The sequence below is a fragment of the Prionailurus bengalensis genome, chromosome C1, assembly GCF_016509475.1.
Source record: "Prionailurus bengalensis isolate Pbe53 chromosome C1, Fcat_Pben_1.1_paternal_pri, whole genome shotgun sequence".
Lineage (NCBI taxonomy): Eukaryota > Metazoa > Chordata > Mammalia > Carnivora > Felidae > Prionailurus > Prionailurus bengalensis.
Window position 1 is genome coordinate 85773760 of NC_057345.1, and position 21493 is coordinate 85795252.

A 21493-nucleotide genomic window follows, 5' to 3' on the forward strand; every position below is an offset into this window, starting at 1 on the left:
GAACCATGAGATCATGACCTAAGCCAAAATCAAGAGTTGGACGCTTAACCGACTTGAGCCACCCAGACGCCCTGGTGTTTTAAAAACTTTAAAGGAGCACTTGGCTGGCTGAGTCAGTAGAGCATGCAACTCTTGATTTCAGGGTTGTGGGTTTGAGCCATATGTTGAGTATACAGATTACTAAAGAAAATAAAGTATTTTAAAAATAAATAAAAACTTTAAAAATTAGTAGGAAGCATTTCAAAATTAGGAGGTTAGAGGTGCCTAGGTGGCTCAGTTGGTTAAGTGTCTGACTTTGGCTCAGGTCCTGATATTGCGGTTCCTGAGTTTAAGCCCCATACCCACATCAGGCTCTCTGCTGTCAGCACAGAGCCTGCCTCGGATCCTCTGTCTCCTCCTCTCTCTACCCCTCCACCACTTGCTCGCTCTCTCTCAAAAATAAACATTAAAATAATGAATGAGTGAAAATTGGGAGGTTATGTGAAAATATGGGTATGTAGCTTCTCCCCCAAAACAATAAGGTCTGTAAACATGGACAGACCCACTTCCCATTGGGAGCCAAACAGTTGCTGTCTATCCCCTTTGGGGCTTTTAGGCCTTATCACTTCTTTGGCGCAAGGAGGCGTGAGTTCATAATGCTTGCACTAATTAAACATTTACGTGAGTGCTCTCATCTAGTCCTCTATATGCTGGTGACTCCCACATTTCTACCTCCACCCCAGCCCCTGAGTTCCTGCTTGACACATCTGCTGGGCATCTCAAACCGGACATAACCAGAACTAAAATCTGGATTCCTTCCCCTTCATGCTGCTCATCTCATTTACAGGCATGACCACGCTCCTGGTTGTCAGGGCCACAAACCTTGGTGTCATTCTTGTTGATGCTTGTCATTCTTTCTCCTTACCACACATCCAGTCCATCAGATGGTATCTCCTGTTACCTCTATCTCCAAAATACATTCTGAATTGAAGCTTTTCTCATCATCTCCATTACTAGTCTCTCAGCTTCCATAATTGTCTCCCTACAGTTTATTCACTTGGCAAAGAAATTCTTGTGAAGTTTTAATCCTCTTTTTTGCTTAAAATTTAATTTCCATTGCAACCAGAATAACCCTAGACTCGAAGTGACCTCATTTTGCCCCATTCTCCATGTTGTTGAATACACTCCAGTTCAGGGCCTTTGCACTTGCTGTCCCTGCTTAGAGCGCTCTGTTCTCTGAGATACTCACATAACCACCCCCTCCTCTACCTCCTCATTCAGCTGTCACCTGAGAAGGTCCTTCCCTGTCCATCATGCTTAAAGTAGCCCCTCTGTCACACAATTCCCATTTTATTTTTTTCACAGCAGCTACAACCTGGAATTCTCTTGTTAAACAGTGTGCCTATGTCCATCTTCTCTCCAAGACAAGGTATTCTGTTTGCTGACCAGTGCTGTGACCTATTCTCTGACCCTTGGGTCAGTGCCCTTAGACCTAGAATAGCAATGGGATATAGTAGGAACTTGGCAAATATTTGGTAAACTGACCCAAACTCGTGTCAGTTAACTGTTAGCTAGCTGTGTACATCTTGGTTAAGTCATAAGTTATTTAACCTTTGGGACAAAATGAGTTCTACTAAATTAAGGGACACCAAATAATTTTTCTTGTCTAGCACACTAAGTGATTTATTCCCTCATTGAGAATATTGTGATGTATCTAAAAATCACACATACTTCCCATCAACACTAAGAACTTACAATAGGTGCTAGGGATACAAAGATTCAGATATTTAAGGAAAGTTCCTGCCCTGGGGGAGAAAATCCGTGTTCCCAGTTAGAGTGTCCTATAAACGAGAAGTTTTTCTTTGCTAACTGCTTACTCTGGGTGAGTTCCCTTTTGTGATTGTGGTTGTTGAAGAATGTAATCCAGTAAGGTTCTGTGCCTTATGAAACCTGGTGGTATACTCACTTGATTTAAGGGAAAATCTGAGAGAAAAAAGCTAGGAGTCTTAATTGTTCAAGAATCTTAACAAGAATCTTCATTAGTGGGGCACCTGGGTGGCTCAGTCGGTTAAGAATCTTCATTAGCTTTCCACTGGCTTATCTGTAATTAAATCTGAGTAAACTCTTAAATGGTTGTATCCATTTAAAGAATTTGAAACTTCTGTTTGATAATTGTACATTTAAAATGTCACCAGTGGGGTGCCTGGGTGGCCCAGTCGGTTAAGTGTCCGGCTTCAGCTCAGGTCATGATCTCACCATTCTGGAGTTTGAGCCCTGCATCGGGCTCTGTGCTCACAGCTCAGAGCCTGGAGCCTGCTTCGGATTCTGCTTCTCCCTCTCTTTCTCTCTCTGTCCTTCCCCCATGCATGCTGTCTCTCTCTTGAGAATGAATAAACGTTAAAAAAAAAAATTTTTTTTAATGTCAGCCAGTTATCCACTAGTGATTTCCTGAATTATTTTCACTTTTTCCTGTATGGACTTACTAGCTATTTTAGGTAGTATATTTAATACTTTCATTAAAATAGCAAAAAATATTTTCTGATGTCCCCAGATCATTGCTAAATTTTTTAGCTTTGAAAGAAAATAAAACCCATCCACTCATAATACTTATTAAATGCTTACTGTGTGCTAAGCACTTTATGTAAATATCATTTCATCTAACCCACATGACAGAGTTTTGAAGTAGGTAATATTCTTGCCATTTTGGAAGACACTGAGAGTGAGGTAACTTGCCCAGGGTCATACAGTGAGAGCCAAGATTATGATCCAGGCGGTTTTTCCAAAGGCACTGTTTCTTAAACTGTACTTTTCCCGTATGATACTTGTTACGTCTGTTTACTGTTTGCCAAGCATCATGGTGTCAGCAATAATTTGGATGAAGGATGTAGAGTAATTGTTGTACTGTTTTATTTGTATTTAATCAGAACAATAAGCATTTTGGATTAACTTGGACTTGTAAAAACTTTTAAAGCTATTATGTAACAGGATCTCCAAATCATTAGTTTGAACTTTTTGATGCTACTGCTTACAATTTCTGATTTAGGTGGTCAGTAGAAATGTACTCAACAGAAAGCTCACTTTGCTGTTTCCAGTTGTCTTTTTCCCTGAATCTGGATCTGTGTCAGCAGAGGAACCTTTCATCTGCTGTCTGTGACCTGGAATAATGGTCTCAAGATATATTCAGGGCAATTGTTGAAAAGCCAAAATGTAAAAAAAAGTGGTAATCTTAGATTACAGATTGAAGGAAGTCACCAGTTTTTTGTTTTGTTTTTTTTTAAAGCTCTTTTCTGGTATAAACCGTTCTATTCTGGTTTTTGTTCTTTTCTAGACCATAGTCTTGAGTTTACTTATGCGGTCAATCGGAAATAAGAACACCATTTTATTGGGTCTTGGATTTCAAATATTACAGCTGGCATGGTACGGCTTTGGTTCAGAACCTTGGTAGGTATATCTTAATTTTTTTAATTTTGATGTTTTTTTATTTTTCCAGCTTTATTGAGGTTATAATTGACAGACTTTTTGTTTGTATTTGCTTCTCATCTAAGGCTTAGTATTAGACTTTAATCTGTCTTCTGTGCTTTTTTCTTTTCCTGTCTAATGTATATAATACAGATTTCTCACTTGGGTATTTGTATATTTGAGACTGGCTTGAGGATAGAAAGGTGTGACATTCTTTTGTATCTATGGGACAGGTTAAAATGGGACATTTTAAAATGAGATTTAGTTTTTCAGTCTCTACTGGACATTTAATCTGTATCTTCATTAGGAAAAAACATAACCTCAAAGCAGCAAAGCTCTGAAAGCTAGCGTTACTTGCCTTTTTTGTTCTTCTGGTTAGAAGAGAAGTATTGTGTAACACCAGTGGTCATTACTGATGACAATGACACACTGGAAGTTAACTGAAAAAAGCCCAATTGTTTTGGTCCCGGCTTCATGCCAGAGAAAAGTCTCTCTGCTTCTCTTGCCAGTCTGCACTGCAGAGCGAGGGGAAGAGCGACGTTGAGGTCAGGCTGCCTGCGCACACCTCTGTGTTCACAATCATGGGACCGAAGTCCACGCTTTCCACTGATGTTTCATTCACCTGAACGTATCATCTCTTTGGATTTGGATAGGAGTCAGCATCAAGAGCTTGTTGATGCATGTTTTGTTTTCCAGGCTAGTTTTTACAAAGAGGTGCTCTTAAATTATCAAAAACATTTCACATATCAAGCCCAGAACATCCAAGGCTTAGATCAGATCTGTATCCTCACACTGAATCACAAGCCTGTGGGAACACTGCCTGAAGAGTTACTGGCTTGGGAAACATGTAATGATGTTGCATTAGGTGTATTACCCACTATGCTCAGAGTGCCCCCATCCCCACCCAGTGCTCCAGACCTCGAAGTAACTTGCCCAGAGTCACACAGGAAGGAAGGAAGGAATAGAGCAAGTACAGTTATCCTTTTCCCTGCACCACAGCCATTTTGCAGCAAGTTACTTGGATTTTTGTGTATTTTTACTGACAGGCACAGTGGAGAATTTATTTTTGTTTGGCTGCTTTGGTTACAGGATGATGTGGGCTGCTGGGGCAGTAGCAGCCATGTCTAGCATTACCTTTCCAGCTGTCAGTGCCCTTGTGTCACGAACCGCTGATGCTGATCAACAAGGTGAGCTGATAAGAATGCATGATGATAATTATTTAAAAGTTCAGAATATTCTAATGCTATGTTCTGTCTCCTTCCTAAGTACAGAATCATAAATGGATCTTTAGGATAAAGAATTTAAAATTGCTTTCACTGTTAAGAGGAAAAGCAGAGTCCAGGGAACTGTCTTTAGGTGGATACACAACTATGTCTCTCTCTCTCAATGTGTGGTCCTGTCTGTTCTCTCGCAAGAAGATCGAGTGATCTAGGTCGGCCACTGCATATTCACTATTAAGTGTTTACTCTGATGGATGGGCTGGACACCTTGGGTTTAAATAACCCCTTTTATTTAAATCTTATGTTTCAGTTAAAGACATAGACAACATTGTCTTTTGTGGTAGGAACATTTGCCTCTTGAAACGCTAAAAGATAAATAATTCTTTGAAAAGGGTATGTTTCCTCTAGTTATAAGGGAAAAAAGGGGTGTTACAAGAGTGGCAATGATCACTTGGTTGCTAAATGAGAAAGGAAAGGCCTGTGGCTAAAGCATAGTGCATTTTACATTTGGGAGAAGATCCCAGAGAAAAAAAACCAAACTCTTAAGAAAAAAATTTTTGGGGGGGCACCTGGGTGGCTCAGTCGGTTAAGTGGCCGACTTCGGCTCAGGTCATGATCTCGCAGTCTGTGAGTTTGAGCCCTGCGTCGGGCTCTGTGCTGACAGCTCAGAGCCTGGAGCCTGTTTCAGATTCTGTGTCTCCCTCTCTCTGACCCTCCCCGTTCATGCTCTGTCTCTCTCTGTCTCAAAAATAAATAAACGTTAAAAAAAAAAAATTTTTTTTTTTAAATTTTTTAAGTTTATTTTGAGAGAGAGAACAAGCAGGGGAGGGGCAAAGAGAGAGGGACAGAGGATCTGAAGCAGGCTCTTTGCCAACACAAGACAGTCCAGTGTGGGGCTCGAACTCACAAACTGAGATCCTGACCTGAGCCAAAGTCAGATGCTTAACTGACTGACTGAGCCACCTGCCAGGCACCCCAACCAAACTCTATAAAAAGGGTCTATATTTGATGCAGTGGGGTCTTAAATAGCTGCTTGGGACAGTTTTTAACAATTATGCTTGTGAACTAATGCCTTATTATTAGCCGGCGATGTTTCAAAGGGAAATAAAGTCCTTTTGCCCACTTATTTAAACTAGGCCTGTGTATGGGTTGGGTATACCTTGACTTCATATTTGCTGCTTACGCTTTGTAGAGCTGATGGCTTCTAAATACTTTTTAATGTCATCGTAGTAAATTGCTAGTGTCACAAAGACAGCTTTGGTTTTAGGTTGACTTACTGTTTGTATGGGTTCTAAGGTAGGAAAAAAAAAATAAGCAGAGCATTACATAATTTGTGTAAACGATTTAGGTGTTGTTCAAGGAATGATAACAGGAATTCGAGGACTGTGCAATGGTCTGGGACCAGCTCTTTATGGATTCATTTTCTACATATTCCATGTGGAACTTAAAGAACTGCCAATGACAGGAACAGACTTGGGAACAAACACAAGCCCACAGCACCACTTTGAACAGGTAATTCCTCATTCACATGGTGAAAATATAGTTCATTTGGCTGGATTACAAGATAAATGGGTTTTGGTCACTAAAGTTTTTACGTGAGATTATTTTAGATCTACGACACTTAAAAACCAAAGCCTAAAAGGACTGTGTTCTCCTGTCTACCCCTTTTTGAAATTGGACATAACTTTTCCTTCGAGAATTGTTTAAACATGCTGGTTTGTCCTATTTTACACATAACGGCATAGATTAACAACCGTTCATCTGTAGTACAATTTGTGTCTCATCTGGGACTTTTGTACTGCGGGAGTTCCCTATATTAAGCCTGCCTTCTGTAAGAAAAGTCAGTTAGGTGCTGATAAATGTCTTTTGTTCACTTGTTTGCTGTACTTTCCCCCCATACAACTGAAAATGTGAACGGCAAACACGATCATTTTAGCCAATACAAACAGCGCATCAGTTTCCTTGCTTTGTTCAGCAGAGTTCCACACTGATCTAACCAGCTAAGACTACTTTTAAATGAAAATGAGTGTTTGTTTGTGGGCTATCCACAGGTTAAACTGGCAGTGCAAGTTTTTGCTAAGAATGAATGTAATTTGGACTAAAACAAAGGTTTGATTCTTAATGGTAACGGCATTAGCTGTATTTTATTCACCTTTAGTTACTAGAGAATATATTTACCTTTTAAAGAAAATAGTCATGGATTCTGTTACTGTAGCTCATAGTGTATAATAAATTTTATTACTCTTGAGATCTTGAACAGGTTAAGTGAAGGCTCATAGAACGTGTTCCGATTTTGTGATGACAGTATATTTTTTGCATAGGCTGTTTTTAAAACAATCTTTTGGCTGTTTCTTGGGACCAGTTGTTATCCTCAGGATATTATAGTGAGCGTGTCCCTTTTCTTCTAAAAAGCAAATGCATGTTCTAACCATGGCTTTAATGGAGAAAGAGAGGTGGTCTTGGCTTATAATTCATGGCAGTCTGTTACTACGAAAAGATAAGCAGTTCTTAAGAGCAGAGATGCTCTGTACAAAAATCCTAATTCTCTTTTCCTTCCTCAGAATTCGATCATCCCTGGCCCCCCCTTCCTCTTTGGAGCCTGTTCCGTACTGCTGGCTCTGCTTGTTGCCTTGTTTATTCCAGAACATACCAATTTAAGCTTGCGGTCCAGCAGCTGGAGAAAGCACTGTGGTGGTCACAGCCATCCCCATAGTACACAAGCGCCAGGAGAGGCCAAAGAACCTTTACTCCAGGACACGAACGTGTGATGACTGAATTCAGGAAGACTTTTCTACCACACCCAGGTCTTAGTTTTCACCTGTAGTTCTGGATGTACATTCCATTTCCATCTCGATGTACTTTAAGATTGTCTTAAGAAATGTATCTGCATGAACTCGTGGGAACTAAAGAAAGAACCAGAACCGGACAGTTTTCCAAAGATGTTACAATTTCTTTTGAAAAGAAACCTTTTGTTTATTAGCACCAATTTCTTGCCACTAAGCTTTTTTGTTTTATTATACATCCTTTAATTAAAAACTATATATGTACCTTCTTAGATACTAGCAACGTCTCTGCTACCATTTCCTTCAGGTGTTGAGCTTTAACTCTATGCTGACTCACAGTGAGACAGAGTAGGTAGTACGGTTATGGACCTGTTAGTTTTAACATTGTAAAATCTTGGGTCAAATAATTCAAAGCCTTAATGCAGATGCACTAAAGTAAAGAAATGGTAAATGAACTGTTTGCATTTAAAAAAAAAAGAAAAAAACTTAAGAAAATTGTACTAAATCTGAATCATGTTTTAAGCTTGTTTGTAGTAATTTTATTTTAAAAACATTCACCACTGTTTTTGAAATGAGAAAGTATCAGCCATTTAGAATTTAAATTGGGGTAGAGTCTGTAAATCTAAACACTGGCTCGAATTTGTTTCCCCAGCTACTTCTACCACTATTCTTTTAATGTTTGCATAATCATAAGAACCTCAACACTTGAATACATAATCTAAAATTATATAGTAAAGCTGGTAGCCTTGAAAATGTCAATGTGATATCTGTATGTAGATAAATATATATAGTGGCCTTTCAGGACTGTCACAGTAACACTTTATTTACAGAGCTAATGTTTGTCCTAAATTTTCAGGACCCTAGAAGAGAGCTTTATACAATTCCTGATGTGAATTTCTCTAAAGTGTATATTTTTGTGTCCAGTTATATTATTTAAAAAAGTGTTACTTTGTAAAAATTGTACATAAAGTATTGTATAGTTTACACTGTTTTCATCTTGTGTGTGGTTATTGCGCAATGCTTTTTAAACTTGGAACATTCACTATGGTTAAATAAGGTCTTAAACGAAATGTAAATATTCTGTTAATAAAATTAAATATTTTAATGATTTTTTTTTAAAAGAAAAGTCTTGATCTGTGATTCCCTAGAAGGTCTGTTTGGGCTTTGTTACCATCATCGTTTTTACAGTAACAAATCAAAGCTTTACACCTTTTCCCTTTCAATCCCTTTTTTCTCCCGTACTACAAAATACTCTTGTAGGAGGACAAAAGAAATGAAACCCTGGTCCATAAATTAAATGCAAGTAAATTCTAAGCATAGTCGGTAGTTGCAGATGAGTCCGGTTTATGTTTTCATATACTTTTACATGTCTCACTCCATAAATACTTTATTAACAAAGCTCACAGTTTACAGAAATACGTTCATTGCAACCTGGTGATTATTAACACATGTACAACTGTACACTGCAAAACAATTTCAAATAAAAAAGAACTACTTGTAGATCATAAATTCCATCCAAACACTGTCACGTTTTATACATATCACATAATATTTACAGGAAAGATTACCACCAAGAGGTTACTTTCCAGATGATTAGAAGTGCTCTGTAGTGTAACCAAGTATTCTTACTAATATTAATATAGTATATTTAAATGACAAAAATCCAACCCCATAATGGTTACTAAATGTTTTAGAATAAATCCCCTAGTTAAGATTGCTTGCAACTGCCAGCAACGTTTCAAGGTATCATAGGACTCAATATCGTGGCTTCAGAAAAATACTAGCAAAGATTCTCTGTCTTACCGTGAACCCAATGATACTGGTATGCCATTAATGTCTTCAATGTCTCTTTCTTCATCTGTGTGGTGAGGGAGGTCCTTCAAAATAGTTTTTTTTAATTTTTTAATGTTTATTTTTACTGTGAAAGAGAGAGACTGAGGGGGTGGCGGGGCAGAGAGAGAAGGAGACACAGAACCTGAAGCAGGCTCCAGGCTCTGAAGCTGTCAGCACAGAGGCCGACGCGCAGGGTTCAAACTCAGGAGCCTTGAGATATGACCTGAGCCAAAATCAGATGCTCAACCAAGCCACCCAGGCGCCCTTCTTCAAAATAGTTTTTTAAATATCACACAAGTATGAGCAATCTTTGCAAACAAAAACTGATTTATAGGTTTCATAAGAGAATGCTGCTCTGTACTGGGTGGTGGTCAGTAAGAAAACAAATTGGGGACCCTCTGATACTGGGTAAATTTTTTTTTACCTAATTTTTTCCAAGTAATTCTTACTTGAAACACTTGGTTACAGGGAAAACAGCTGTTAACTTCTAACAGTTATTCAATTTGCCTACTTTATTAAGCAAACGTTAAAATGAACCCATTGATATAAAAAAACAAATACAATGAATATTCATGATGCTCTTCCAGTATTTTTTATAGTACTAATTTTTAAAATATTCTAATACAGATGTAACTGCAAAACAAACTCATGAAATTCAAAAAAGAGAAAAAAATAGATGTGTCAAGACTTCCAGAAAACATTAAAATCCTATAAACTTTGCAGTTCAAATGATTAAAAGCACTTTCTGCCTAATCTGGTTATGTAAATATGCTGTCCAAATTATTTTTACAATTTATCAAAATAAGTAGACTTGTTTAATAGCTAATTTAAAGAGGTTGCAAGGAAAATATTTATTTGCTATGAAGGATTTATTTTCATTCATTTAAGGTAATTTTAGGACTTTTCCCTTTACTATAAACATCAATAATATAGGTTATCTTTGGAGATAATCATTTTCCCTCATAATTCTCAGGTGTCAAAACTTTTATTTTACCAATGAAAATAAAATGAATTATTAACATTCTTTGGTTTCATATTCTGAGCAGGTTTTCATTTACCCAGATACTCAATAGAACTAGAATGTCCCTTAAAAGGACCAACTCTTTCCTTGGAACTTCTGAGAATTTCTAAGGATCCGTTTAATAAAATTCATACTATTCTATAAAACACCGTGTTCACACACTACAAAGTGTCATTTACTCAGAATCCTCACTCAGAATCCCCCATGGGCTCCTCTAGCTTGCCATAAAAGACAGCGGTCCTTTAAAAAGGATCCAAACGATCTAATATGTTAAGCTTAAGTAACCTTGGAAACTTGCTTGGCTTAGGATTTGATCTATGCTGTTCATATATTTTTAAACCCTGTGAATTTCTAAAATTTCAATAAAAAGTAAAAGGTCACACTAGCATCAACTGTTCGCTAACTGCCCAGGGAAATAGGCTGACGGTGCAGAAGGGAGCACAGGGGGCTTTGAAGATGTCTGTACTGCTCCGAAAGTGCCATCTTTCTGATGGTCTGCAAATGAGGACAGAAAAACATTATTTGTATTCATCAAGTCTTTATATAATACAGTGAATCCACAATGTACAAGCCATTTCAACAATGTCTTCTCACCTGGATTACTGAACAGATTTTGGCTGAGTCCGCGTAAAGGAATGCTATCTTCCCTTTTCTTCAGATATTTGGATTCCAGCCCTAAATTTGCACCACTTGAAAGGAAAATAGTATTTATTTTTACAAAGTCTTGTTTTCACCTTAATAGTTAATTCTGAAGGTTTGTCTAATCTCTCTATATATACATATACTATATGTAAAATAATTGAAGTTATATTTATAGCTTTCTTCCTCAGTGTTTAAATTTCTTTTTAATGTTTGTTTATTTTTGAGATAGAGACAGAACGTGAGCAGGGAAGGGCAAAGAGAGAAGGAGCTGCAGAACTCTAAGCAGGATCTAGGCTCTGAGCTATTAGCACAGAGCCCGAAGCGGGGCTCAAACTCATGAACTGTGAGATCATGACCTGAGTCAAACGACTGAGTTTAACTGACTGAGCACCCAGGCACCCCTCTTCAGTGCTTTCTTAAGCAAACAATTTATCCACAAGCCAAAATACCCTTCTTCCCAGTAAACTAAGTAGCACTAATAAGTCAAAGAGCTAAGATAAAGAATGTAGGCTAGCAGGGCATGGGTGGCTCAGTCGATTTGAGCATCTGACTTCAGCTCAAGTCATGATCTCGTGGTTCATGGGTTCGAGCCCTACGTCAGGCTCTGTGCTGACAGCTAGGAGCCTGGAGCCTGCTTCAGATTCTGTGTCTCCCTCTCTCTTTGTCCCTTCCCCACTCACTCTCTCTCAAAAATAAACATTAAAAAAAAATTCTTTTTAAGAATGTAGGCCAAATGAAAGTCTAGTACTATGAAATTGTAAAACAGCAGCACTTAAGTGATGATACATGATGAAAACACATGTTCATGCTTCAAGAATACCCTTATTATTTAATAACTTCTATTTCATCTTGTATTTAATGAGTAAGATTTTTTCCTTTGCCAAAAGCTCTTCAAAATTTTGTTAATACTTCAGTTGTCACTAATAAGCACTATTAAAATTAATACACAATAATGAATTCTAGTCAGAGAAATACAAGTATCAACTGTGAAAAAACAGGGAGGGGCATTTATGTAGTCATATATTACCCTTTTCTACTACCATAGTCCTACTTTCTAAATCCATCCAGTGTTAAGTTTCTCTAGTAGTTCCTTATAACAAGAATTCAAAGGCACTTGTAAAACAGTGACATTACATTCTTAAAATTAAATGGTCTTTTTCCAATTTTCAGAAAAGAATTAAGTGGGTGAATAGGTATTTCCTTCAATTTTAACTTTTAACCTTTGATATCCACTGCCACTTTTTCCTAGCTGACGATGAATAAAGGAAAAAAAAACTAAAAGAGAAAACAGTCAAAATAGCTGACCAGTCCTAATTTTATGGACACACGATTATGTTTGATTTTGTACCACAAATATGATCATATTTTCTGCAAGTAAAACTGCTGTTGGGTGTATGAGAGTTAACTGTATCAACACGAAGTTCTACCATTAACACGATTTGCAGGTGCTCCACCTCCTGAACAAGTGTGAGATTATATAAAAATTTCAGGACTTCAAAGAATTCTGACTTTTTTTTAAAAAGAGGCTCACCAACTGCTATAATACTCGCGTTGGTGCCAATTTTAGAAGCCAATGAATAAGAGTCAGCTCATGACAGGCCTTAAAGTGATTAAATTTTAACTAAGAAGAGTTAATAAGAAAAAAATATTACAAACATGAAGAATACCCAGAAACAAGTTTTCATGCGTTACAAACTTCACTATGTAAAACCTGTGTCAGGTCTAAAAAATAGGAAGGAATTTCTGAGTAGGCAAAACAGAAGTCACAAATTAAAGCTTATTTTGTTAGGTATGGGACAATCTCACAAGCCTTGTTATTCTCAGCAAAGAATTCTAGCAGTTTGAAAGAGCTGGCGTCTCAGAGCACTTTACACTAGCAGCATTAATTCAGAAAAATGGAGAGCGTTCCAGAGGCAAACACAGCCATACAGGAAAACAAAAACAAAAACCACCAAGTAAGAGGAATTAAAAAGATTTCTAATCTACTTGCCCAAAAGCATATGAAAGGGAGATCTTCAGTTATGTAGGAAAGTTTCTTAAAAAATAAAATTTTACTGTATGTTTAACTGTATCTTACAGTTTAAAAAAATTATGGAAAATCTTTTTTTAATGTTTATTTATTTTGAGAGAGAGAGAGAGAGAGAGAGAGAGAGAGAGAGAATATACCCCAAGCAGGCTCCATGCTGTCAGCATAGAGCCAAACACAGGGCCTGATCCCATGAACGGTGAGACCATGACCTGAGTCAAAATCAAGAGTCAGATGCTTAACCAACTGAGCCACCAAGGCGCCCAGGGAAATCTATTTCTTACAAAGAAAAGTGACTCTAGCTTCAATCCCACTGATCAGTAACTTAAAATGTCACAGATAAATAAGTGGGCATCAAAGCTTTCAAACACTGATAAAAATTATTTAGGATGACTTTCAAAAGTGCAAACATTAAATTTTATGACAAGTACTTACTTTTCCTTATCAGTTGAGCAAGGCATACTAATAGTTGTTCCTGTTTGAACATCTCCTAGTGACGTATTTGGTTTTGTAAACTGCAAGTTAAACTGAACCTGTGAAGAGGGAAAACACCTCATGTAACTGAGTTAGTGAGAACAGAGGCAGTTCCATATGGAGATGGATGGTTAAAACTTCTTTCTCATGTATCTAGAACATAGAAGAACAGGTTCAACAAGTTATTTTATAACACAAGAACATTTTCCTGAAGAGATTTAACAACAACAAAAATCCTATTTCTCCTTGCCAAAAATATTCCTGTGATAGAAGCAAGACAAACAGTGCAACATGATCTCTTAACAATTATTTTGAGACAAAAACAAACACTAATGCAGCCAATCCTTGTACAACATGGGTTTGAACTGTAGGGGCTATTTATACGGACTTTGGTCAATAAATACAGTACACCAGTAGAATGCAGTACCATCTGTCTCCTCATCCCCGCCCAGTTAGCAAAGCTGGATCCTGAAGTAACACCTACTCCTTATCCACTTGACTCCCTAGTTTCTGCTTACAGGAAATGCTGGCAAGCAATAAGCTGCTAGTTCCCTGGGGATTTTAGCTCACCACCTCAGAGAACATCCACCATGGTGGACGGCACCCCTGCCTGCTGTCTGCTCTTCACTGCAGGCTCCCTCCTTGTTGTTCTGGGGTTTCCCCAGACCCTCCAGTGGTGTGGTATCTTTCGTTCTGTGATCCTTGCCCAACTACAAACAGTAACTGGCCCTGCCACTTCAGCAAGAATCTCTCTCTGGAGCCGGTTCCTTTACTGCCTCTCAGCTCAGGCCTCAGTGAACTAAGCATGCACACAGGGAGTGGAATGAGGAGTGCCAAAAGCAGGGGAGAGTCCAGCCTACCCGTATGCTTCCTCTACATTCCCTTTGTTTGTAATCATTTGGCAACTTCTTATGTTTCAATCACAATATAAAATACATTCATGGGGAAGACAGGGGGAAAATATATTTTTTTTTTCACACACACATACATATATATATGAAACACAGTAGTTAAATTTGAGGGAAGTCAAAAGTTATACATGATTTTTTGACAATGCAGGGGTCAATGCCTTCTAACCCCAGCACTGGGGAAGGATAGTACTGAGTAACTGTGAGCTGATTCACCTGCCCTGCGCACAGAAAAAAGCCTCAGATTAAAAGAAGAGCTAGAACATAAAAGATCAAGTCCTAGAATTCTGCCAAAAGCAAGAGAGCTGCTGTACCCTCTCCGAGCCACAAGGGCTGATGAGGACTGTTTACATTCCCCTTCCACCTTGATAGCGCAGACAGGGGACAGGGTACCTCAGCCAGCCCTGGGCTCCTAGCCCACACCACTTCCAGACACCTTGGGAAACAAGAAAAAAGCTGCAATTTAAAAGAGCAACTAGAATAAAAGATCCAGCCCTAGAATTCTGCCACATGGTGGAGGGAAATGTTGGAACTCTCTCTGGGTTGGAGGGGCTGGCAAGTGGCACAGTTTATTTTGCTCAGCCCTGACAGTGTGGATGAGAACAGGGTTTGGCCACCCTAGCTGGAAGACTGCTTCAGCGACCCCAGCATGGTGCACACCAGAACGCCCCTAATCAGCGCTCACTGTACTCCTGCCATTTGCCACAGTAACAGGAGGGGCAAAGCACCCCAGAATACTCCAGGCCCTCACCACTTTAGCTGCAGACATCTTGCCAGGGCACCCCTAGTAAAGAATACCTCAGGACCTCCAAACCCACTGCCACATCATCTCCAGATGACTTATCGGGGTGCCTTCTGTGTAGAGTGACATGGGAAGCCCTGGCCAGTGTCCACTTCAGTTTCAGTTGTCCTGGGAGGATACCTTCTGCATGGAGAGCTCTGGGACCACCCTGGCCCCTGCCTGCTTCAGTTCAGGACCTCCCACCATGGCAGCTGCAGGACAAAGTACCCCATGATGCCCAGCCCACACAAGCCATACCTCCAGCCAGCCAGCCAAGGTCACCAGGCATACACAATCTACACAGGAGATGACCATACACAAGATGATTCCTTTAAGTTTAGGAGAAATAGCTGTTGCACCAAATTCAGAGAAGTAAACACAGAAAGTCAAGCAAAAGGAGAGAGAAATATGCTCCAAATGAAAAGACCAAGACAAAAGCTCAGAAAAGAACTAAATGAAACAAAAATAACTAATCTATCTGATAAAGATTTTGAAGTAATGGTCAGAAAGATGCTCCCTGGACTGTGGAGAAGAATGGATGAACTCAGAATTCAACAAAGAGAAAATGCACAAAAACTAATCAGAACTGTATTAACAACTGAATGTAAAATACAGTAGAAGAATCAACAGCAGATTAGCAAATGCAAAGGAACAAATCAGCAACCTGACAGGGTAATGGAAAGCAGCCAAGATGAACAGCAAAAAAACGAAAAGTTTCTTTTAGGTAAACTCTACCCCCAACATGGGGCCTGAACTCATGACCCTAAGATCAAGAGTTGCATGCTCCACCAACTGAGTCAGCCAGGTGTCCAAGATAAAAGACTTTTTAAAAATGAGGGGTGACTGGGTGGCTCAGTCGGTTGAGTGCCCGACTTCTGCTCAGGACATGGTCTTGCAGTTCATGAGTTCGAGCCCCGTGTCAGGCTCTGTGCTAACAAACAGCTCAGAGCCTGGAGCCTGCTTCAGATTCTGTATCTCTCTCTCTCTCCCCCTCCCCTGTTCATGCTCTGCCTCTGTCTCTGAAAAATAAATAAATGTTAAAAAAAATAATAAAATAAAAAATGAGGATAGATTAAGGGATTCCTGGACAACATCAAGAGAGCAAACAGTCGCATCAAAAAGATCCCAGAAGAAGAGAAAGAGAAAAGTGCAGAAATCTTATTTGAGAAATAATACCTGAAAATACATAACCTGGGGAAGGAAACAGATACCCAGGTCCAGGAAGCACAGAGAGCTCCAAACAAGATGAACCCAAGGAGGTCCATACCCTGACACATAATTAAAATAACAAAGAGTAAAGATACAGAACTTTTTAAATAAGAGAGAAGCAACTGGTTGCTACAAAGGAATCCCATAAAGTTATCACTTAATTTCTCATCAGAAACGTTGCAAGCCAGAAGGGAGTGCATGATATATTCAAAGTGCTGACAGGGAGGAAAAAAAAAAAAAGTACACCCAAGAATATTCTACCCAGCAAGGTAAGAGTGTTTCCCAAAAGAAAGTTTAAGGAGTTCATCATCACTAAACCAGCCTTAAAAGAAATGTTAAACAGACTCCTCTAAGTGGAAAAGAAAGGGCCATAATTAAAAGAAAATTAGGAAAAGAAAAACTTTCATGAATAAAAGCAAACAAACAATAAAGATAATTAAGCAATCACTTACAAAGTTAGTATGAAGGTTAGAAAATTCAATTATTTCTAAATTCAATTATTTCTAAAAAAAATTAGTTAAGGGGAGTCACAAAATAAAAAGATGGAAACTATGAGGGGCTCCTGGGTGGCTCAGTCAGTTAAGTGTCCGACTTCGGCTCAGGTCATGATCTCACGGTTCAGTTCTGTGAGTTCGAGCCCTGCGTTGGGCTCTGTGCTGACAGGTTAGAGCCTGGAGCCTGCTTCAATTCTGTGTCTCCCTCTCTCTGCTCTTCTCCCACTTGCACTCTGTCTCTCCCTCTCTCAAAAATAAACGTTAAAAAATTTTTTAAAAAGATGGACACTATAAAAACTTATACAAAAAATGTGAAGGGGAGGGAGTAAAAATAAAGTTCATTTACAATGTCTTTAAATTGACTATCAAGATAATATAGACTGTTATATACTCAGAGTGTTATATATGGACTTCATGGTAAGTATAAACCAAAAACCTATAGCAAGTACACATAAGAGAAAGAAATCCAAGCATAACACTAAAGAAAGTCATCAATCACAAGGGAAGAGAGCAACCGAAGAAAGGAACACAGAAGAACTACAAGAACAACCAGAAAACAATAAAATGGCAATAAGTACATACTTATCAAGAATTACTTTAAAAATGTAAAGGATCTAAATGGCCCCATCAAGATACAGGGTGATGGAATGTTCCCATAACAAAACAAGCCCCATCTATATGCTGCCTACAAGAGACTCACTTCAGACCTAAAGACACATAAAGACTGAAAGTGAAGTGAAGAAAAAGATATTCCAGGCAAATGGAAACAAAAAAAAGCCTAGGTAGCAATACTTACATCACACAACAGACATTAAAGTTTAACAAGAGACAAAGAAGGTCATTACATGATAATAAAGGGATCAATCCTTAAAGGGAACAGAACTGTAAATATCTACCCACTCAACATTGGAGCACTTAAATACATAAAGCAAATATTAACAGACATAAAGGGAGAAATTGACAATAATACAATAATAGTAGGGGACTTTAACGCCCCACTTACATCAATGGATACTGTATCCAGGCAAAAAATCAATTAGGAAACAGGATCTTTATATGACATATTAAAAATTTTTTTATTTTATTTTTTATCTTTATTTGTGAGAGAAAGAAAGACCTCGAGGAAGGGATATGGGCGAGGAGAGGAAATAGTGGAGGAGAGAGGGAGAATCCCAAGTAGGCTCCAGGTTCAGCACTGAGCCTGACATGGGCTTGATCCCATAACCCTAGGATTATGACCTGAGCCAAAAATCAACAGTCGGATGCCCAACCAACTGAGCCACCCAGGCACTCTGACATATTAGACCAGATAAACTTTACAAATATATACAGAACATTCTACCCCAAACCAATAGAATACACTTTTTCAAAACACGTGGAACATTCTCCAGGACATATCATCTCTTAGGCTACAAAACAAGTCTCGATAAATGTTTTAAGATTGAACTCCTATCAACTATCGTTTCTGACAATCATTATGAAAGAAATTACAAGAAAAAAATTGGAAAAAAGTACAAACACATGCAGGCTAAACAACACACTACTAAATACCCACTGGGTAAATGAAGAAATCAAAGAGGAAGTAGAAAAATACACTAAGTAAAATAAAATGAAAACACACCAGTCCAAAATCTACAGGATGCAGCTAAAGCAATTCTAAAGAGGAAAATTTATAGTGATAAAGGCTTACCTCAAAAGGCAAGAAAAAAAAATCTCAATCTATCTAACTTTACATGTAAAGGAACTAGAAAAAGAACAAAGCCGAAGCCAGTACAAGTAAAAAAATAAAAGATCAGACCACAAATAAATAAATGAAACAGAGACTAAAAAAACACTGGAACAGATCAATGAAATCAGCTGGTTCTTTGAAAAGATCAACAAAATTAACAAACTTTTAACTAGACTCATCAAGAACAAAAGAGGAACCAAATAAATAAAATCAGAAGTGAAGGAAGTAGCAACTGACACCATAGAAATGCAATCGATTGTAAGAAACTAAAATGAAAAATTATACACCAACAAATTCAACCCAGAAGACAAGGACAGATCCCTAAATATACACAATCTTCCAAAACTGAATTAGGAAGAAACAGAAAATTTGAACAAATTTCCAGTAAAAAAAAATAACAGCAACCAAAAAATATCCAACAAATTAAAACCCAGAACCAGATGGATTCAGAGGCGAATTCTATCTGACATTTAAAGAAGAATTAATACCTATTTTCTCTTTAGTCTATTCCGAAAAAAAGGAACAGGAAAGAAAGCCTCAAAACATACATTCTATAAGACCAGCATTACCCTCATATCAAAACCAGACAAAGACACTACAAAAAAGGAAAACCATAAGCCATATCCCTGAAGAACATGGATATAAAAGTCCTCAACAAAATATTAGCAAACCACATACAACATTATTAAAAGGATCATTGACCATGATCGAGTGGGATTTATTCCTGGGATGCAAGGGATGGTTCAATACCTGCAAAACAATCAACATGTGAAACACCACTTTAACAAAAATAAGAATAAAAATATCATCTCAATCACTAAATAAAAATCATTTGACAAAGTCAATATCCATTCATGATAAAAAAAATTTTCAACAAAGTGGGTTTAGAGAAAAACACCTCAACATAATAAAGGTCATATATGATAAACTCACAGCCAACATCATACTGAATAGTGAAAAATTGAAACCTTTTCCCCTAAGATCAAAAACAGCACAAGGATATCCACTCTAGGTACTTTTATTTGACATACTACTGAAGTCCTAGCCACAGTAGACAAGAAAAAATAAAAGGCATCCAAATTGGTAAGTAATAAGTTAAATAGTCACAATTTGCAGATGACATGATACCAAACATAGAAAACCCTAAATGCCCGGGGCGCCTGGGTGGCGCAGTCGGTTAAGCGTCCGACTTCAGCCAGGTCACGATCTCGCGGTCCGTGAGTTCGAGCCCCGCGTCAGGCTCTGGGCTGATGGCTCAGAGCCTGGAGCCTGTTTCCGATTCTGTGTCTCCCTCTCTCTCTGCCCCTCCCCCATTCATGCTCTGTCTCTCTCTGTCCCAAAAATAAATAAAAACGTTGAAAAAAAAATTAAAAAAAAAAAAAAAAAAAAAAAGAAAACCCTAAATGCTCTACAAAAAAACTATTGGAATAAGTGAATTCGACAAAATTGCAGAATATAAAATTAATATACAGAAATCGGTTATTCCTATACACTAATAATAAAGTAGCAGAAAAGGAAATTAAGAAAATAATTCCATGCACCCCTATATTGATTAGAGCATTATTTACAATAGCCAAGTTACAGAAGTAGCCCAAGTGTCCACTGATTGATGAATGGATAAAGAAGATGGGGTATATATATACGATGGAATATTACTCAGCCATAAAGAATGAAATTTTGCCATTTGCAATGAAATGGTGGAGCCAGAGAGTTTAAGCAAAATAAGTTAGAGAAAGAAAAATAACCATATGATTTAATTCACATGTAGAATTTAAGGGGGGGAAAGGGGGGGGAAATAAAAGAGAGACAAATTAAGAGACTCTTATTTACAGAGAATTGATGGTTACAGAGGGAGGGGGGGTGAGGGGATAGGCTAAATAGCTGATGCGGATTAAGAAGTGCACTTGTGATGGGTGGCTAAGTTGGCTAAGCATCCAACTTTGGCTCAGGTCATGATCTCGTGGTTCATGAGTTCCAGTCCTGCATCAGGCTCTGTGTTGACAGCTCAGAGCCTGGAGCTTGCTTTGGATTCCGTGTCTCCCTCTCTCTTTGCCCCTTCCTTACTCATGCTCTCTCTCTCAAAAATAAATAAACATTTAAAAAAAAACGGACAAAAGATTAAATAGATGTTTTACCAAAATAAATACACTGATAACAAACCAGCACATGAAAAAATGCTCTCAGCTTCATTAGCTATTAGGGAAAATGCATGGTAGAAGTCACAATAAGAGATTTCTATATACCTATTAGAATGGCTAAAAGTAAACAATTCACCATACCAGCTGTTGTCAAGAATATAATGTATCTTGAATTCTCAGACTGCTGATGGATGGTTCAACCACTTTTGGAAAAGTTTGGTAGTTTCTTAAAAATGAAATACATATCTCCAGCCACTCCATTTCTAGGTATTCACCTTAGACAAATACAAAGACTTATACACAAACAATCACAAGCAGCTTTATTTGTAATAGCCCAAAACTGAAAGTGACTGAAATGTCTATCAAATGGTGAAGAGATAAACAAATGGTGGCATATGCATTCAATGATATACTATTGAGCAATTAAAAGAACTAGTGATACACACTACAACCTGGATAAACCTCAAACATGGTGAAAGCAGACAGACAACAAAAGCTTCATATTGTATGATTCTATTCATATTAAATGTAATGAAGCAAATGTATAGACAGAAAGCAGATCAGTACTTGCCTAGGGCTGGGGGCAAGAGTGTGGATTAACTACAAATAAGCACTAGGGAACCTTCTGGGGACATGTAAATGCTCTAAAATTGTACTGTCATAATGGTTTCACAACTCTACAAATTAATTAAAATTACTGTACTGTAAACTTAACCATGGGAGAATTTTATGGTATATAAATTATACTTTAGTAAAGTTTTAAATTTTTCTTTAAAAAGTACCATAAAGAATAAAAA

At 38.0% G+C, this 21493-nt stretch overlaps 2 protein-coding genes across 3 annotated transcripts in view; one reads left to right on the plus strand and one right to left on the minus strand.

The window, feature by feature from the left end:
- MFSD14A (major facilitator superfamily domain containing 14A) overlaps positions 1 to 8549 on the plus strand; it is a 45344-nt gene extending 36795 nt beyond the window's left edge. The window contains exons 9-12 of the mRNA XM_043575662.1: positions 3308 to 3420; positions 4528 to 4625; positions 6007 to 6170; positions 7220 to 8549. Of these exons, the coding sequence (XP_043431597.1) occupies positions 3308 to 3420; positions 4528 to 4625; positions 6007 to 6170; positions 7220 to 7426 (582 nt within the window). The 3' untranslated portion in view covers positions 7427 to 8549. The remainder of the gene's footprint in view (positions 1 to 3307; positions 3421 to 4527; positions 4626 to 6006; positions 6171 to 7219) is intronic.
- Positions 8550 to 8812: 263 nt separating this feature from the next.
- Positions 8813 to 21493, minus strand: part of SASS6 (SAS-6 centriolar assembly protein) — a 55128-nt gene continuing 42447 nt past the window's right edge. For both annotated transcript variants that reach the window (XM_043575661.1, XM_043575659.1), the window contains 3 exons: positions 13399 to 13496; positions 10890 to 10984; positions 8813 to 10790 (listed from right to left, as the gene is read on the minus strand). In XM_043575661.1, the coding sequence (XP_043431596.1) occupies positions 10684 to 10790; positions 10890 to 10984; positions 13399 to 13496 (300 nt within the window). In that variant the 3' untranslated portion in view covers positions 8813 to 10683. The remainder of the gene's footprint in view (positions 10791 to 10889; positions 10985 to 13398; positions 13497 to 21493) is intronic.